Source organism: Eleutherodactylus coqui, chromosome 2, assembly GCF_035609145.1.
Source record: "Eleutherodactylus coqui strain aEleCoq1 chromosome 2, aEleCoq1.hap1, whole genome shotgun sequence".
NCBI classification, from domain to species: Eukaryota; Metazoa; Chordata; class Amphibia; order Anura; family Eleutherodactylidae; genus Eleutherodactylus; species Eleutherodactylus coqui.
The window spans coordinates 11,490,399-11,507,126 of NC_089838.1; the positions used below are offsets into that span (position 1 = coordinate 11,490,399).

General features: G+C 47.8%; 1 protein-coding gene across 1 annotated transcript in view; it reads right to left on the minus strand.

Moving 5' to 3' along the window:
* The window catches only part of NUP205 (nucleoporin 205), a 62,148-nt gene that overhangs the window by 35,804 nt on the left and 9,616 nt on the right, over positions 1–16,728 (minus strand). Inside the window, exons 6-23 of the mRNA XM_066590346.1 lie at positions 15,943–16,171; positions 15,511–15,675; positions 14,332–14,507; positions 11,822–11,938; positions 11,079–11,216; positions 10,850–11,000; positions 10,322–10,521; positions 8,728–8,910; positions 8,582–8,632; positions 6,642–6,851; positions 5,092–5,191; positions 4,764–4,901; positions 3,250–3,439; positions 2,912–3,032; positions 1,613–1,694; positions 1,364–1,528; positions 208–332; positions 14–128 (exon numbers count right to left, since the gene is read on the minus strand). Coding sequence (XP_066446443.1) covers positions 14–128; positions 208–332; positions 1,364–1,528; positions 1,613–1,694; positions 2,912–3,032; positions 3,250–3,439; positions 4,764–4,901; positions 5,092–5,191; positions 6,642–6,851; positions 8,582–8,632; positions 8,728–8,910; positions 10,322–10,521; positions 10,850–11,000; positions 11,079–11,216; positions 11,822–11,938; positions 14,332–14,507; positions 15,511–15,675; positions 15,943–16,171 — 2,656 coding nt within the window. The remainder of the gene's footprint in view (positions 1–13; positions 129–207; positions 333–1,363; positions 1,529–1,612; positions 1,695–2,911; positions 3,033–3,249; positions 3,440–4,763; positions 4,902–5,091; positions 5,192–6,641; positions 6,852–8,581; positions 8,633–8,727; positions 8,911–10,321; positions 10,522–10,849; positions 11,001–11,078; positions 11,217–11,821; positions 11,939–14,331; positions 14,508–15,510; positions 15,676–15,942; positions 16,172–16,728) is intronic.

The window sequence follows — 16,728 nt, forward strand, 5'->3', positions numbered from 1 at the left end:
GTTTTTGACTTGCCTTTCACGGAAAACGGCAGGTGGTGAAGTTGGGTGACCAAGAAATCCTGACTGGTACGGAGATATCGCATGGTAGGTCCAGAGGTGTCTGCGCAGGCACAGAGCTGATAGATGACCTGAAGGGACAGATCATTCAGTAAGATCCCCGATCAGGAACTAAGAATCACAACCAGAACTTTAGATGTGGAGTCCTACCTGATAGCAAAGCTCAGCAAGGTGCGGGGATTCCACCACAGCCACCGGCCCCGTCCTTCCATCAGTTCCTTTCTTAAGGATGTCCAAGATGGAATGCAGACACGTCCGCGGGAAGCCCAAGACTCCTGAATTTAAAGGAGACAGCACATTTTACAAGAAAGGAAACGGAGCATAAACAACTTTCCTTAAGGTGCTTTTACACAGCTCAGTACGAAATAGACGATGAGCGCCAATCACTTAGAGTGCCACTTGTTTAACTGGCCTTCAGACATCCTCCATCTAGTTTCATCATCACTGGCAGCGCATCCCGTGCCCACAGAGAAGTGTGCTGCCAACAATGATTTCTGTGGCACCACCGATTGGGGGCACCTTTACATGGACCGATCATTGGGCTGTGTAAAAGGGCCTTAAGTGCCATTTACAACCATGCTGTAAATATATGGTATGTGGCCCCAGGCTTCAAATGCACAGACCTTCAGCTGCAGATGAAGTCTAGGCCACTACACCTCACTTCATTGCACAAGTGTTGAATGGTGTTGAAGGTGGTTTTGCTATGACGTATCCCAGACTGTGGGACAATCAAGTCAGGAGGATGACCTACACCCAAGGTGCTGTGTCCACCGATGCCACAAGGCAGAAATTATTTTACATACAGGTCTGTGTGCAAACAATATGCCCCAACATGCCAAAGGTCGTGAGACGGGAACGAATAATGCGTGGGACCTCCTCTAGCCCACTGAAGTGCAGCACCTCGATGTGGTATCAATTGCACAAGTGGACAGAAGAGGTTTAGAGGACGTTGAGCCGTCTGGATGCTCCCACAGCTTTGTGGTATTTTTAGGTGCAGGATTTTGGGTATAAATGGATGTCTTTACATCCCATGAAAGCTTAATTCGGCTCATGTTGGGTGAACATGCCGGCCGCACCATTCATAGGAGCTCTCCAGAATACCCCTAAAACCAGTTGCAGACCAGTAATTTGTGTCACCTTGCTATGAGCACATTGGCCAGCGTTCAGCCTCACTCAGAGGTTAACACCTGATACAGGTGTGCGCGCTCCCAAGCCATCACCTGAGATAGCACCACTTTATCATTAACTTACATACTGCTATCCCATGACTTTTGGCATGTCGGTGTATACATATCGTATCCCGCACCTGAGTCTTGAAGGTTGGTTGTACTGACTGGTTTCTTCAGCTCAAATCCCAGCAAGTACAAGGCCAGGTTGGGCTGTTTCATTTCCAGAGAAGTGATCAGCAGGTTGAGGATGTGGATTTTGGTCTCGTGGTGAACTGTGGACCGTTTTGTCTCTTCCTCGATTTCTAAAAGTCCAAGTAACAAAAGAGATTTTCAGTGAGACATTAAACCATTAATACTGTCGTTGTGCACATAGGAAGAGCGCTCACCTTCTAGGGGGTTCGCCACCTCCTCAGAGTCCTCGCTGTCCAGGCACTCCACAAAGCCGGCCATTAGTTTCTGACTAACTTTCTGCCAGAATAAAAGAAGAAAAGTCAGAATGTTCCACTTTTCTTCTACATATCACAAAAGTTTGTCATTTGCCATCTTCTTCGGGACGCAGTAACCCACAAATTGCCTTCTATAATCTGCGCTATTAAGCATGGCCTTGTGCTGAGCATCTATAGGCGCTACATCTAATATAAAGCCATTGTCAGTGACTGTTTATGGCTATTAAAGGGGTTCTCCCCACAATATAGTATTGGATAGCTCATCGACAGTTGATCGGCCAGGATCCGCGGCTTGAGATCCCGGGTGATCAGGCGCCCGCTGGTAGTGCCGCAATACACAGCGATCAGATGCAGTGAGCGCACCTTTAACCGGAGGAATTGAACTCGGCCCCAGGTTGTGTCGAATCACAGGCCCGGAAAGATCAGACATTGACATGGTGAGGGGCAGAACTTTGGGTGGTTGATCATCCCCCCGAATAGGGACAAAGTGTCAAGAGTGACAAGGAGACGGTGCAGTAATTGGAGCTTTTACCAAAATGTCATTGAGGTAAGGAATGGCCACTGTCCTCTTGGAGTGGAGGAAAGCTGTCACAGATGCCACCACCTTTGTGATGGTAGAAGGTGGAAAGAGGATACTTAACCTAGTGGAGAAGATGCTCCCCTTTCCACCAAATTAAGTTAAGATCCCAGTCTTCTGCAGTGTTTCCACCCACCCCCACCACTGGCTTGCCTGCCTTTGAGGAGGATGGGCGTGCACCATTGTGGGGTCCACTATTGCTGGCGGGTCCGTGTCAAACTAACATTGACCAAACCTCATTGAGGGTGGCCCTTGTGAGGGTCTGTTGTCAGAGAGGTTAGATCTAGTCTGTTCGCCCTCCTTAGTGGTGTTAACAGGGAGAGTCTAGTGCCAGCCCTGAAGTCCACTAGTCAGCAAGACTGAAGACTAATAAAGGAAGAGTAATGCCTCCTACAGACACTAAGCTAAAACTGGCTAGCTTGATACCTGCAGGAGGTGTATAGCTGGTAGAAGGCACTAACTCTTTTTTTGCTTAGCGTCCGCCTCCTAGTGGCAGTAGCTATAGCCATGGCCCTAGGATGTGTTCCCTAGTGCAACGGACAGGAAACTTTTAATTTAGCCCAAATTCAAAGTGGTTTCCTAAAAGAACATTTTCATACAAGCATTCCTCAGTGCACTAAAGAGTGAAGTTACAAACAAGAATCTGAAGAGATGTTCTTTACCGAGTCCTGGGTGAAATCTCCCACAATCTTGGCTTGGATGTTGGCGTTACTGGAAATACTACACAAGATCTTTGCACTTTCGAAGGCTAATTCAGGATTGCTGGTGCCGTGGTACAGATACCTGCAGAACAAGCACACACTTATTCAGTAGATCTGTCATGATAAACAGACTTCCTTTTCAGCGCCAACATATTCCGCAGCGCTGCACACAGAATTATCAATGACTTGTCTCTACTTACTAAGGCTAATTTCATAGGAAGTCAGTGGTCCCAAATCCATAAGAACAAGGAGACAAAAGTTCATCTTTATGTAGAATTAGGGGTGGATCACACACTTACCTGGCGATATTCACCACGTGATCTGCCTTTTTGGATCGCGGGTTGATGCCTTGTAACAGCTGCTCTAGAGGGGTGACGATCAGCGAAAGGTGGCTCTCCCGCAGCAGGTCCATGAAGAGGTTCTCCTTCTGCAGCGTCAGATTGAGAAGCATGAAACAACAGGATACCGCCTTCTCCAAGTGCTTCTTACCTGGGAAAGACACAAAAAGTCACACTCAGTGCTCACAACATTACACCGGTCAGGAAGGATACGGTTTCTCCTTAGAGAGAGCACCTAGGAGGTGTGAGGAGACTTATAAGGCCATGCATGCTACTCTGGGAAATGTATGCAAACAGGGAGATTGAATAATGCCTCTGCAGCGCCACCTATTGGAAAGCAGCATTCTTGCAAGTCAATGTCAGACCTAACCAGGACTGGGAATATAAGCCAAAGCTAGTCTTCTCCTGAAGGGAAAGATAAACCATACACAGACAGCTGTTTCGGGTTTTTCCCCCTCATCAGTGTGCAGTAGGTTTCCGGCTTGGCTAATGAGAGGCCTGTGACGTAGGATAGAAAGGGTATGGTTTCTCCCAGGATGAGCATGGATGGCCTTCTAAGTCTCCCCACTAGGTATTCTTCCTAAGGAGAAACCATACTCTTCCTGAACCAAGTCATAGGCCTCTCACCCAGCCAAGCCGGCAACCTACTGCACATTGATGAGGGGCTAAAAACCAAAACAGCTGTCTGTGCAAGGTCTAAGTTTTCCTTCTGGAGAAGACTGGCTTTGGTTTATATTCTCAGTCCTTGTTAGGTCTGACATTGACTTGCAATAATGCTGCCTTCCAGCAGGTGGTGCTGCAGATGTATTATTCCATCTTTCCATTTGCAACATTGCACAAACATGGTTCCCCATCAGGTAAAAGGAGGATTAATTTTAAAGCCAAATGCCCACAGACAGATTATCGCTGCAGAATTAGCAGTCAGACACCCGCCGATAATCCCACAGCAATGTCCGTCCATAGACATGCTGTGTTAAATGATTCTCCCCTTCCCACGAGCGGAAATCAACTGTGATTTTCCGCTCTCGGGGGAGAATTGCAGCAGGTTTTTTTTTTGCGGAAAATAGCACAGACGGCTTCCATTGTAGTCAATGGAAGCCGTTCGTCCTGTGATATCTCCGCAGTGAGCACTGCAGAAGTATCGCGGGAATCCGCATCACAGCCCAGCGCCGGCGCGTCATGCCCTATATTGCACATACGCGCTGGCCGAGAAACTCGCCGCAGACCTGGACAGGTGAGTTTAGGGTCTCTGGGGGGCATCGGGTCTGATTCCGCTGCAACATTTCGCAGTCGGAATCCAACCTGGCCGTGGGCCTAAGCCACCCAATCCTTCAATTCCTTGGAAGGTTAGTGGTGCAAAAAGGCATCTAGTGGCCTCTTATCTCAGTGACAAAAAAAAAATGCACTCTTCAAATTATTTCAGCAAGTTCTATGAGAGTGAATGTGTAGAGGTAATGGATGTGAGCATAGGGTACCAGGAAAAGGGGCGTAGGTGTCGAGCTGTATGACGCCCTCCTCCAATAAGCTGAGGCAGAGCTCCAACATCGGGGACTCGTTCAGTAAGTGATGCATCAGACTGAAGCCGGGCGGCTTGTAAGCAGCCTTCTCCTCTCCTGCAAACAGAAATGCAGATTTAAATAAATAAATTAGTGAAAAATAAATTAGTATTACATTCCAGCCACATAGAATTATGGTCATCTATGTAACGAGGCAAGCCCATCATAGCAGGAGCCACTGTTGCTTACCAGCTCTCCAAATCCGTGACATTACATCACCATACCATTTTTAAAGAGGAGCACTTACCCTGCATCTCCACATACTGCTCCACAAAGTCTTCCGGTTGAGGCTCATAATCTCTCAAGAGTTTGTAAAACACATCGAGGACGGCTTCAGCCACTTCCCACTGCCGGGACAGAAAAAAGACAAAGAGGATGAGCATTCTGCTACCAGGCTTCACATATTTAAAGGGGTTTTCATACATACTCTACATGTCCACTTTTTCTAATCTACGATGACCTCCTTTAAGGGGTTCTGCCAAGGCAGCAAGAACGGAGAGCCACTAAATAAGGGGCTAACCACACTGCCGTATTATGACTTCGTCTTACATATGGAAGTGTGTCCCGGCCTGACCAAGGGTCTCCTGACATGAACTCCGATCATCATATGTCCTATGATGCATCCAGTCCTGACAAGCAGGAGAGCAGGAAGTGCCGGGGCAGTGCGTCTCTCATACCGATTTAGAACAGTCACTCCTTTCCCTATTCGCTGATGGCAATGTCCGGGCCGCTGCACTAGACAGCAGGTCGGACAATCAGCTGACGAACGGGGATCCCAAGTGGCAGACCCATATCCATCAACTACTGATGACCTAGCTAGAGGATAGGTCAGTCAGTCAAAAAGTGGGCAGACAACTCCTATAAAATAGACCAGAATACCCATTTAAAGGGGTATTCCCATCCCGGCAAGGTATTCCCTATCCACAGGATAGGGGATAACTTGCCAATCAGTAGGGGGCCCAACCGCTGAGCACTGGAAACCCCAGTGCATCCTGAATGTTAACAGTGGTGGCCAAGCGCATGTGCCGCTCAATTCAATAGGACTGCCCGAGATTGTCAAGCGCTTCAACTCAGCTATCTCCAGCAATCCCACCAAAGTGAAAGGCATGTATGTACAACTACTACTGTCAAAATTCTGGGACCCACCAGTTAACTTTTTCTGGATCAGTGGGGTTTCAAGCAGCGAGACCCCCACCAACCGGCAATTTATCTCCTATCCTGTGGATAGGCAATTACTTGCCAAGATGGGAAAACTTCTTTAACCCTTTGCAATCCAATTTTGGATTCAGGGTTTCCTAGGGGGTTTTCTCTTTCTGTCATTATACAATAGCACCATCTGCTTGCTAGAGCCAGTACTGCAGGATGGGACATGCTGGAAAGGCCCCCGACAGAGCAGCCAGTAATCTACAGTAAGAATACCCTGCTGGACGTCTTCCGACATCGGAGCTGTACAGCCTTCAAATCAGAATGTCTTTAGACGTCAGACAGTGGACTGGAAAGGGTTAAGCACATTTCTTTGATTACAATATCTAGTATACTTATGTATGCCAGTATACTGTGTCCGTACATGGACATATGCACAAAAACCAGGTAGGGAATACCACTAGTATGGCCCAGCAGGTTTTTACAAGAGACAGACCTTTATTTAGTCCCATACAAATGCAGCACCAGCAATCATGGATCAAAAGGGTTAACCGTCAGCAGCAAGGTCCTCCACCCCTGGCAGCTGCGGCAGCATATATGAAGGTGGATATGTTACGCATGGAGTGTTACGCATGACTTGCTTGGCATCCTTACCTTTTCTGCGGGTCTCCTGTAAGCTCTGGTGCGGAAGCGGAGGAAAACGGTATCGCGGAGAAATTGCAAATAAGGCTCAAATCCAGGGACTCGTAAGCCAGCTCCAAGGTTGGCTGGAAAATAGCTTTCCACTAGGGTACCGATGAGGGTGCAGAAGGCTCTGGTGAGCGGATACTCCTCAGCCCGGGACTCAATCTCATTCAGCTCCACCTGATTACAAGGAATATAGTTCAAATCAATCGCACTGCCAAAAAAATCATAAAGACCGAGCAAGAAACTACAGAGAGGGCGCAAACTAATACTAACGAAGAGGAGAAGTCCATTGTGTGTCATTTTTAGAGGGGAGGTTCACAGTGAATGTCCCCCCCTTTCAGGGCATATACTGCGTTAACCCCTTTAGGGCTGGCTTATTCTGACATTCCAGGAACCATAACAATATTATTTTCCATCAATGTAGCTGCATGAAGGTTTGTGTCTTGTGGAGTGAGCTATATTTTATCAATGGCGCAGTTTTAGGGTACATATAATTTACTAGTTACCATTTTATAGTTTTTTCGCCTTTTAGTTTGGGGGGAGGTGGAAGGGGAAAGGAAACGGAATGCAAAAATATAGTTTATGAGACAGATGTATGTCGGACCTAGGAGCTTTCGTCAGGCCCTAAACTACCATGGTAAATTGATGGCACTTGATCAGACAGCTTAGATGCCACAGTCTCAAACGATTGCAGCATCTAAGGGGTTAAACGGTCAGAAACAGAGGTTTCTCTGGCCTTGGCTGTCAATCAAAGCTGGTGTGCTGCAGTAATCACACAAGCAGAGTTTGAGATGTGTACGTACCATGACAAACACGTACAGCATTGTGGCTTAACCCTTTTGCAATCCAATTTTGGATTCAGGGTTTCCTGGGGAGGGGCTTTCTCTTTCTGCCGTTATACAATGGCGCCATCTGCCGGCTAGAGCCAGTACTGCGGTGTGGGACATGCTGGAGAGGCCCCCCGACAACAGAGTGGCCAGTAATCTACAGTAAGAATACCCTGCTGGACGTCTTCCGACATCGGAGCTGTGCAGCCTTCAATGAAAATGTCTTTAGATGTCAGACAGTGGATTGGAAAGGGTTAATTTAAAGGGGTTATCCAGTTACTGGCCAACATTACTGCTCCAACTGTCATAAAACAACGGTGCTGTACTCAGCCGTCCTCAGCTGTAGGATCCAGCGCCATTCTCCTGGCGATTGTTGTGGAAGATGGCGTCAGCGGAAGTCACCTGACCACTGTAGCCAATCAGAGGCTGTAGCGTTATCACCCGTTCTCCTGGCATCAACACTCACATCTTGGACGCCATGATGCCAGGAGTTCAGACCAGGGACGCTGCAGCGTCATCTTCCATAACAAGAACTGGGAGGACGGTGGGGTAACAGCGCTGGCTCCCAGCAGTAGAGGACAGGTAAGTACTGACGTCATTTTAAGACAGGTGGCGCTATAGCAGCTATGTTGCACAGTAACTGGACAACCCTTTAAAAGGGGTTGCGGCAAGTTATAATGTTCTCTACATGCGCCACGCCATTCAAGAGCAGCGGAGATTACCAAGTGCCTGTACTCCGCAATTTTCTATACTTCCATGGATAAGAACGGAGAAGGCGTACATGCGCAACCTCAACTCTACTGATGTGGAGATCTCTGGGAAGTGCGGGAAGAGTCTAGGCTCCCAGCTCGAGAGCCGACCTACAACAGCGTACTACAACAGAGGGCATAGAGGGTCTTCCATGAGCACTAGGTGATGCGACAAAGGAAAGGAGTGATTGGCTTCTCCTCCCTTCCGTGTGTCATCCGCTAATCACTGAGGGTTGAGCTGCATGATCAGCTCATCGTCATGGGAGAAGACCACTAGAAAGACCTGCACAACCTTCTGGAAGCGGGATCACTGCCTTAAATAAATAAGTACCTCAATTCCTGCGGCTTGTCTTTGTCCGGTGGGCCTCACAGTTTGTAAGATCTAAAAGAATAAAATATATGGGTTAAGTGAATATCAGCACGAGCCGCAGGACAGAAACCCTGCCATGCAGGTCCTTTTCTACAGAGCTTTTGTACCTGTGTATGTTCCAGGGACTGCCAGAGCGAAGCGGCTATCTCTGGAGACTTCCCAAAGGCAGTCAGAGTCTTCAGTAACTCTGCTTTGAGGACAGGAGGAATACTACACTGTAGAAGGCCGAGCATCACGATGACCGGCGTCCACTGGGCATGTTCACAAAGGGCCAGGCGGGCGCTCTCACTCTGATCACAACCACAAAGAGAAAAAAAAGAGCTCTAAGTAACTTTTAAAAATTCGGTCACCAGAGATCCCGAGAGCTGCACTCACTATTCTGCTGGTGGAGTCACTGTGTACATACATTACTTATCCTGTACTGATCCTGAGTTACATGCTGTATTATACTCCAGAGCTGCGCTCACTATTCTGCTGGTGGAGTCACTGTGTACATACATTACTTATCCTGTACTGATCCTGAGTTACATCCTGTATTATACCCCAGAGCTGTACTCACTATTCTGCTTGTGGAGTCACTGTGTACATACATTACTTATCCTGTACTGATCCTGAGTTACATCCTGTATTATACTCCAGAGCTGCACTCACTATTCTGTTGGTGGAGTCACTGTGTACATACATTACTTATCCTGTACTGATCCTGAGTGACATCCTGTATTATACTCCAGAGCTGCACTCACTATTCTGCTTGTGGAGTCACTGTGTACATACATTACTTATCCTGTACTGATCCTGAGTTACATCCTGTATTATACTCCAGAGCTGCACTCACTATTCTGCAAGTGGAGTCACTGTGTACATACATTACTTATCCTGTACTGATCCTGATTTACATCCTGTATTATACTCCAGAGCTGCAATAACTATTCTGCTGGTGGAGTCACTCTGTACATACATTAGAAAAACAAAAGGAGGTATTGAGGAAAGCAGCATCAATACTTCCTCTGTACATACATTACTTATCCTGTACTGCCCCTGAGTTACATTCTGTATTATACCCCAGAGCTGCACTCACTATTCTGCTGGTGGAGTCACTGTGTATATACATTACTTATCCTGTACTGAGCCTGAGTTACATCCTGTATTATACCCCAGAGCTACACTCACTATTCTGCTGGTGGAGTCACTGTGTACATACATTACTTATCCTGTATTATACCCCAGAGCTGCACTCACTATTCTGCTGGTGGAGTCACTGTGTATATACATTACTTATCCTGTACTGATCCTGAGTTACATCCTGTATTATACTCCAGAGCTGCACTCACTATTCTGCTGGTGGAGTCACTGTGTACATACATTACTTATCCTGTACTGAGCCTGAGTTACATCCTGTATTATACCCCAGAGCTACACTCACTATTCTGCTGGTGGAGTCACTGTGTACATACATTACTTATCCTGTATTATACCCCAGAGCTGCACTCACTATTCTGCTGGTGGAGTCACTGTGTATATACATTACTTATCCTGTACTGATCCTGAGTTACATCCTGTATTATACTCCAGAGCTGTACTCACTATTCTGCAGCTTGGGAACGGTCAGCATGCTTACTATCTGAGCTGGGCATATTACTAGCACAACAGTTTTCTGGCTGTGAGGTCAGTAAGAACACACGTGAATCTTCACCCGCTCACCCATTCAATGACTGTAGTGGTGACCTGCAGGAATGCCACAAGTCCGTCCATCTCCCGCTGAGTGATGCCTCTGAGTGGAGGGTGACGTTGGTGGATGAGGTCGGTGCTCGGTATGTCTCTCCGTAAGTGTTCGTGGTACAGCATGAGTGAATGGAAGAAGTGGTCCCAGCTCACGGGGCTGCCAGCCTGTAAGTTCTCAGCTGAGATCCAACAGTGAGAGTAATACATAGAGAATTACAACGCATATAACATGCAGGAAGTGCACTCAAAAAAGGCATCGACCCTACGTGACCAGCTGATCACCCAACCAGCAGACAATACAGCGACATAGCGCCCCTGCAGGAGAAATGCAGCATTGCATGCCGCTCATTCAGAGGAATGGCTGACCATATCATACATGAACTCGTTGAGTCCTCCAGAGTGGGAGACACCTTTATAGACTCACTTGCAGTCAGAAAACACTTTTGACTTTTCTTAGCTGCCTGGAAACAGTCAGTAAGGCTGCTGTAAGGAATCGTCACCACTCACCGTGGCTGCTGCCATTGGCTTTGAGGAAGCTGAAGCAGTAATGTGCGCACTGCGGACCGCTGGCCAGACCCTGCAGCATCTTCAGGTAAGGGATATACATCGTGGGGGGCAGCAAGTCGCTCATCTGTCTCACAAACTTTGACAGCAGAACCTGCAATACGAGCAAAAGGACGGGAAATAAACATCACGTTTTGTGTTCTTGCCCCTAAGAGACTCCGTTGCACTTTACCTGGCGTTGAGGTGGTCTCTGGTGAGCAACTCCAAGGTAGGAGCCCATCAGGTTGGTGTTGTGAAGAGGTTCAGTTGGGCACCAAAACTCAAGCGCCAGCTCAAGGTGGAAGGGATCTTTCCTGTAAAGCTCTCCGATCTGTGGAAGGAGCAGCAAAACACCCACGGAGATATTAAAGGAGTTTTCTCATGACTTAACCTATTTAGGACCAAGCACTGTAAATATATGGCGCTTGGTCCCGGGCTTAAAGCCCAACCATATGTAAGATTACGGTGGGGATTAAAGTTTCCTGCTACTGCAAGCAATCAGAAGCAGGGCAGGTTGTCAGCTGTTAGTCCCAGCTGATAACCCGGAGGAGGAGGGAGAAGTGGGTTATAAACCTTTCTGCCTCCTCCTTTCTTCAGTACACATCGCTCAATGAGCGCGATGTACTAAAGTGAAAGTGGAAGTGTTTCTTCCACTACTTGACCCGGGGTGTCAAGTGATTGCTGGGATTCCCTACTACAGCAGAGCTGCAGGATCGTAGTACACCCTGATAAGCTTTGCCAGTGACTAATGTCACTACAGGGGACTGTTCCAGCAGTCAGACCTCTACTAGTTTTCAGCCATCCAGCGTATGGGTGAAAATTCTGAAAAAGCCGTCTTACCAGAATAGCCATTTAGGGGATGGGAAAACCGGTTTTAAAAAAAATGCAATTAATGCTTCCTTTTGTAGGCAAGAGTGATGAAAAGCATCTTCTTACCAACAGCAGAACGTGTTCCAAGTCTCGACGAAGTGAGGTCGGTGGTTCGTTGCCCATCTGCAGGCTCATGTGGATTAAACGGGCATCTTCCTCGGCTCTGTTCCTTAGCTGCTTGACCTACGAGGACAGAAAAAATGCGCATGTCCAAAAAGTTTGCAGCCACAAAACACAGGGAAAAAAAACGCATGTAGAAGTGGCATCATGTGACCAGCGGCGCTGCGCTCACTACTGGCTGCACTGATAGCTCGCAGTATTGGGAGGTGAGGGAAGCGCTGCATTTGCCGCAGTCACCCGCAGATACCCAGCTGATTTCTAGTCAAAATCTCCAGTTGGGGCAGATTTAGATTCTGTTTTGCATACGAAAATGCTGCGGACTTTGCCTCAGAAATTCTGCGGCATTTCCGCCCCGTGTGAACATAGCCCAGTGGGTGTTATCCTATTAGGCCCATGGCACACCAGCATATTCAGTCTGCATTTATAGGTCTGTAATACGGACGAGTGTGCTGGCCGCGGGCATTCAGGGTATTATAGAGTCCCCATGCTGTTTGGAGTTGGGGTCGGCATCCCCGCGGTCAGGTAGGTAGGACACTCGTCCGTATCAGATGCATAAGTGCAGTCAGAATATGCTCATTTGTCATTAGCCTTATCATTTCTACATGATCGCTATTAAAGGGATTGTCTAGTACTATGAAAATCCATGGCGGCTCTTTCCCTGTTGCGGGTTGAGGTTGGTATTGTCGCCAAGCTCCACTGAAATGAATTATACTGATCTGTAATGCCACGTGGGAACTGAACAAGTCTGGCACAGCTTTCGAAATAAAAAACAGACGTGTTTGTCTAATCCTGGAGAACTCCATTAAAAGGGGTCACATATGAGAATTCCTTGGACTATTCACATAATATGACAGGTAAATCTGATAGATTCATGTCTGACTTCTGGGACCCACACGTGACTCTAGTTCTGCCCCCCCCCCCCCCCCCCCCGGAGCTACAGAAATGGCATAGATTGCCGTGGTATTCTGTTTCCGTAACTCCAACCGACTTCCATAAGAGTTACAAAAACAGCGCTGCTCGATTGCCTATTTCCCCAAGTGCCGACCACCCTCTACCTATTTCCCCAAGTGCCGACCACCCTCTGCCTATTTCCCCAAGTGCCGACCACCCTCTGCCACCGCATTCAGCTGAACTAAGAGCTAAATTTAGTTGCGAGTTCAAGAGATGCGACCACATCTACTAGACTTTCATGACGTCTCCGGGATAGGTCATGAAAGCCTCAGATGGGAATACCCCTTTTAGGCTCAATGTACACGAGCAAATCTGAATTGTGATATCTGCACGGGGCAGCCGCGCGGACGATCTGCAATTCAAGCAGCCCATAGGGAGACATGAGCGTCTGCAGCTTAATTAGAGCATGAAGATATGTTTTGCAGACCTTTCGAAAAATAAATCACAGCATGCTCCATTTTGCTGGGGTTCCCACACATATGGCTTACATTGAAATCAATGGAAGCTGTCCGATCCGCGGCCTGTCCACAATTCAATTGCGGACGGGCCGCAAATTCCGCGGGCAAGCAGGAGATTTAAAAAAAAAACAACAAAAAACCCCAAAAAACACATCTCTACTGCACATCTGCAATGAAGACCTGGTCAGGTGAGCACGGTCCTCGGCAGCGGACAGAGTCGGATTCTGCTGTGGGCTCCCTCATGCGGAATCCTACCCTCCCGTGGACTTGACGCCAAAAAACAACGTCCGGGTTAGAACGGCTGAACACCCGATTGTATTTTCTTTTGAACGACTATCCAACCTACAAACATGCCAGAAAGCTTAAAGGGGTTGTGTTAAGTTATAAAGTTATCTGCTATCCACGATTGGTGGGGGATCGTCCACTAGGACTTCCACTAACCTTGAGAACATGGGTCCCGAAAATCCCTGCATGAAGGAAGTAGAGGCTACACATGTGCGCTGCTGTACCATGCAGCAACGACAGTGCCTGAAATTGTGGAGTACGAGCGCTCGGCAATCTCCGGTGCTTTAACTGAGATGAATGGAGCAGCAGCCCCGTTCTCAAAATTAGTAGGGGGCTCCCAGGGGTTGGACCGCCAACGATCATAAACCTATTCCCTATCCTGTGTGTAGAGCATAACTTTATAACTTGGCAGAACTTCTTTAAGGCCACATGTGATGGAAGTTTTCAGTGACGGAAGCTCTTGCAGATCTGCAGCCATATCCGCATTGGTCACATGCAGACTGTGCTGTGGATTCAGCATACATTCCACCTCCTATACATTAAACAGGTGACATACCGATAACTAATACATTTCTCTGCGACATTTGAGAATCCACAGACCGTTTTTCCACAGTGAATTTTTCCACTTCCTGCGGATGGGGTTTCCAAAACCGAATCCACATGTATCGTTCTTTAATTTTCTGGGCAAAATGATCACCACAAATTTGCAGCAAATCTGCTACCTCTGAATTGACCCTTAATGGGAACCAAACCGCAACCTACCTTCATGGGCATCCTAGTCAGGAAATCAGTGACCAGTGTGTGAATTCTACGGATGAAGAACTCCTCCTGGGAGAAGATGTCAGCGCCCACCACAGCGTCGGTGAGGAACAGGAAAGCGTTACCCCCGATGGCCATCTCCGCTAGAATTTCATCTGCCTCTGTGAACTCCGCTAATGCTGAGAGACAATAGAAGAGAAGCATTAAAGTGGTTTTCGGAGAGTAGATTGATGGCCTATCCTCAGGCTAGATCATCAATATAAGATCGTGGGGGGCCGACTCTCATCACCCCTGATGATCAGCTGTTTAAAGGGACTGTGGTGCTTAGTTAAAGGGGTTGTCCCGCGAAACAAAGTGGGGGTATACACTTCTGTATGGCCATATTAATGCACTTTGTAATGTACATCGTGCATTAATTATGAGCCATACAGAAGTTATTCACTTACCTGTTCCGTTGCTGGCGTCCCCGTCTCCATGGTGCCGTCTAATCTTCAGCGTCTAATCGCCCGATTAGACGCGCTTGCGCAGTCCGGTCTTCTCCCTTCTGAATGGGGCCGCTCGTGCAGGAGAGCGGCTCCTCGTAGCTCCGCCCCATCACGTGTGCCGATTCCAGCCAATCAGGAGGCTGGAATCGGCAATGGACCGCACAGAAGACCTGCGGTCCACCGAGGGTGAAGATCCCGGCGGCCATCTTCACAAGGTAAGTCAGAAGTCGCCGGAGCGCGGGGATTCGGGTAAGTACTGGATGGTTTGTTTTTTTTATCCCTGCATCGGGTTTGTCTCGCGCCGAACGGGGGGGGGGGCTATTGAAAAAAAAAAAAAAACGTTTCGGCGCGGGACAACCCCTTTAAGTGCTGCAGCCTACTCTATGACCTGTTTAGTCATGATTAGAGATGAGCGAGCACGCTCGGATAATGTATTCTCATCCGAGCAGGCTCGGGAAGGGGGGGGGGGGCGGAGGGGAGCAGAGAGGGGGGGGGGGGGGGAGTGAGGGATCTCTCTCTCTGTGTACAGAAATGTACAGAAGCACTAACCCATATGCTACTGCCTCTTCAATCAGCTCATAGGTGAGGGTGCCAGAAATCAGTCCTCCATTGATCTGATATTTTAGTCCTAGAAAACCCTTTTAGTGAGAAAGTCCTGTTTAAAAAAAGATGTATAGAATAACTAACCATGTCCTACCTGTAACTTCAGTGAGCTGAGATACCCCTCGAAGGGCAAGTGCCCAGGCCAGCCGAACCGTGGCCTGCAAACCGGACAACTTCCATGGCTGTGAATCTTGCAGTCTCTGGTGAATGGCTGCCACGTACTGTCTCTCAGTCAGAAGAGGCGTCTGCTGCATTAATTCTGGGATGTAGGAAAGAAAAGTATCCACTTAGATACTGAAGTGTCTTCCTATGTGCAAAACTGTTGGCTAATTAACCCCTGCAAACCTCCTGCTACATTTCAAAGCCAATGCTAAAATCATTAGTGCCTACAGTCACCACTAGGGGGAGCCGATGGCACGTAGATTCATAGAGATCAATAACAAATCTGCCTGTGGTGCGCTCCAGACACAACAGATGTTGGCGCCGTTAATGTAAGGGAAAAGCAGCGTGCGATGCATGGACCTACCGTCCCTGTCCTCTGTACCCTGCTCCAGGAAGCCAACATCAAAGCAGTAGAGTAGGGCCATTAGAAGGTACAGGTTAACGCTGTCCAAAGTGCCGTCCGCTTCCACGGAAATCTTCTCGAGGTACCCTATGAGGAGCAGCGTATCGTCCTTGTTCAGCGGCGTCTGGCAGGCCCAGGAGAACAGACTTTCTGCGAGTGATTGGCGGCTTTCCTTTATCAAATCCGAGACCTATGAGAGTAAACATGGGGATTAATCCCGTTGATTTGCTCCATTTTTGGCAGAGTGGATGGGATCCATATAAGGGACAGAGTTTAATCTGTGTGTCCCATGCAGATAGAACAAAGGGGGGAGGCTCCTGCTGCAGCCAGACACAAATTAGTGAAGAGGAAGAAGAGGGAAAAGGTCAATCTTCTGAAATGCAGGTTTCTTTACATGCTTCAAAGTTTTAACTGTAATGCGAGACAAAGTGCGATTAAAGGAGAAGGGGGGAATTAAAGGGGTTGTTGATTCTAAAAACGTGACTGCCATTTTAGAAAACAGCGCCACACCTGTCTATGGATTGCGCTTGGTACTGCAGCTCCATTGAAGTGAATGGGGTTGAGCTGTAATACCACACACAACCTAGGGAAAGATGTGGCACGGCTTTTGGAAGAAAACAGCCATGCTTTTCTCATCCTAGACAACCCCTTTAAGGAAAGTGTTGAGGTATTTTTTGAACATTTTCTATATTTAGTGTTCCTCTAACATTCATGGAAGAATACTAGTGATGACCTATCCTTGGCTGG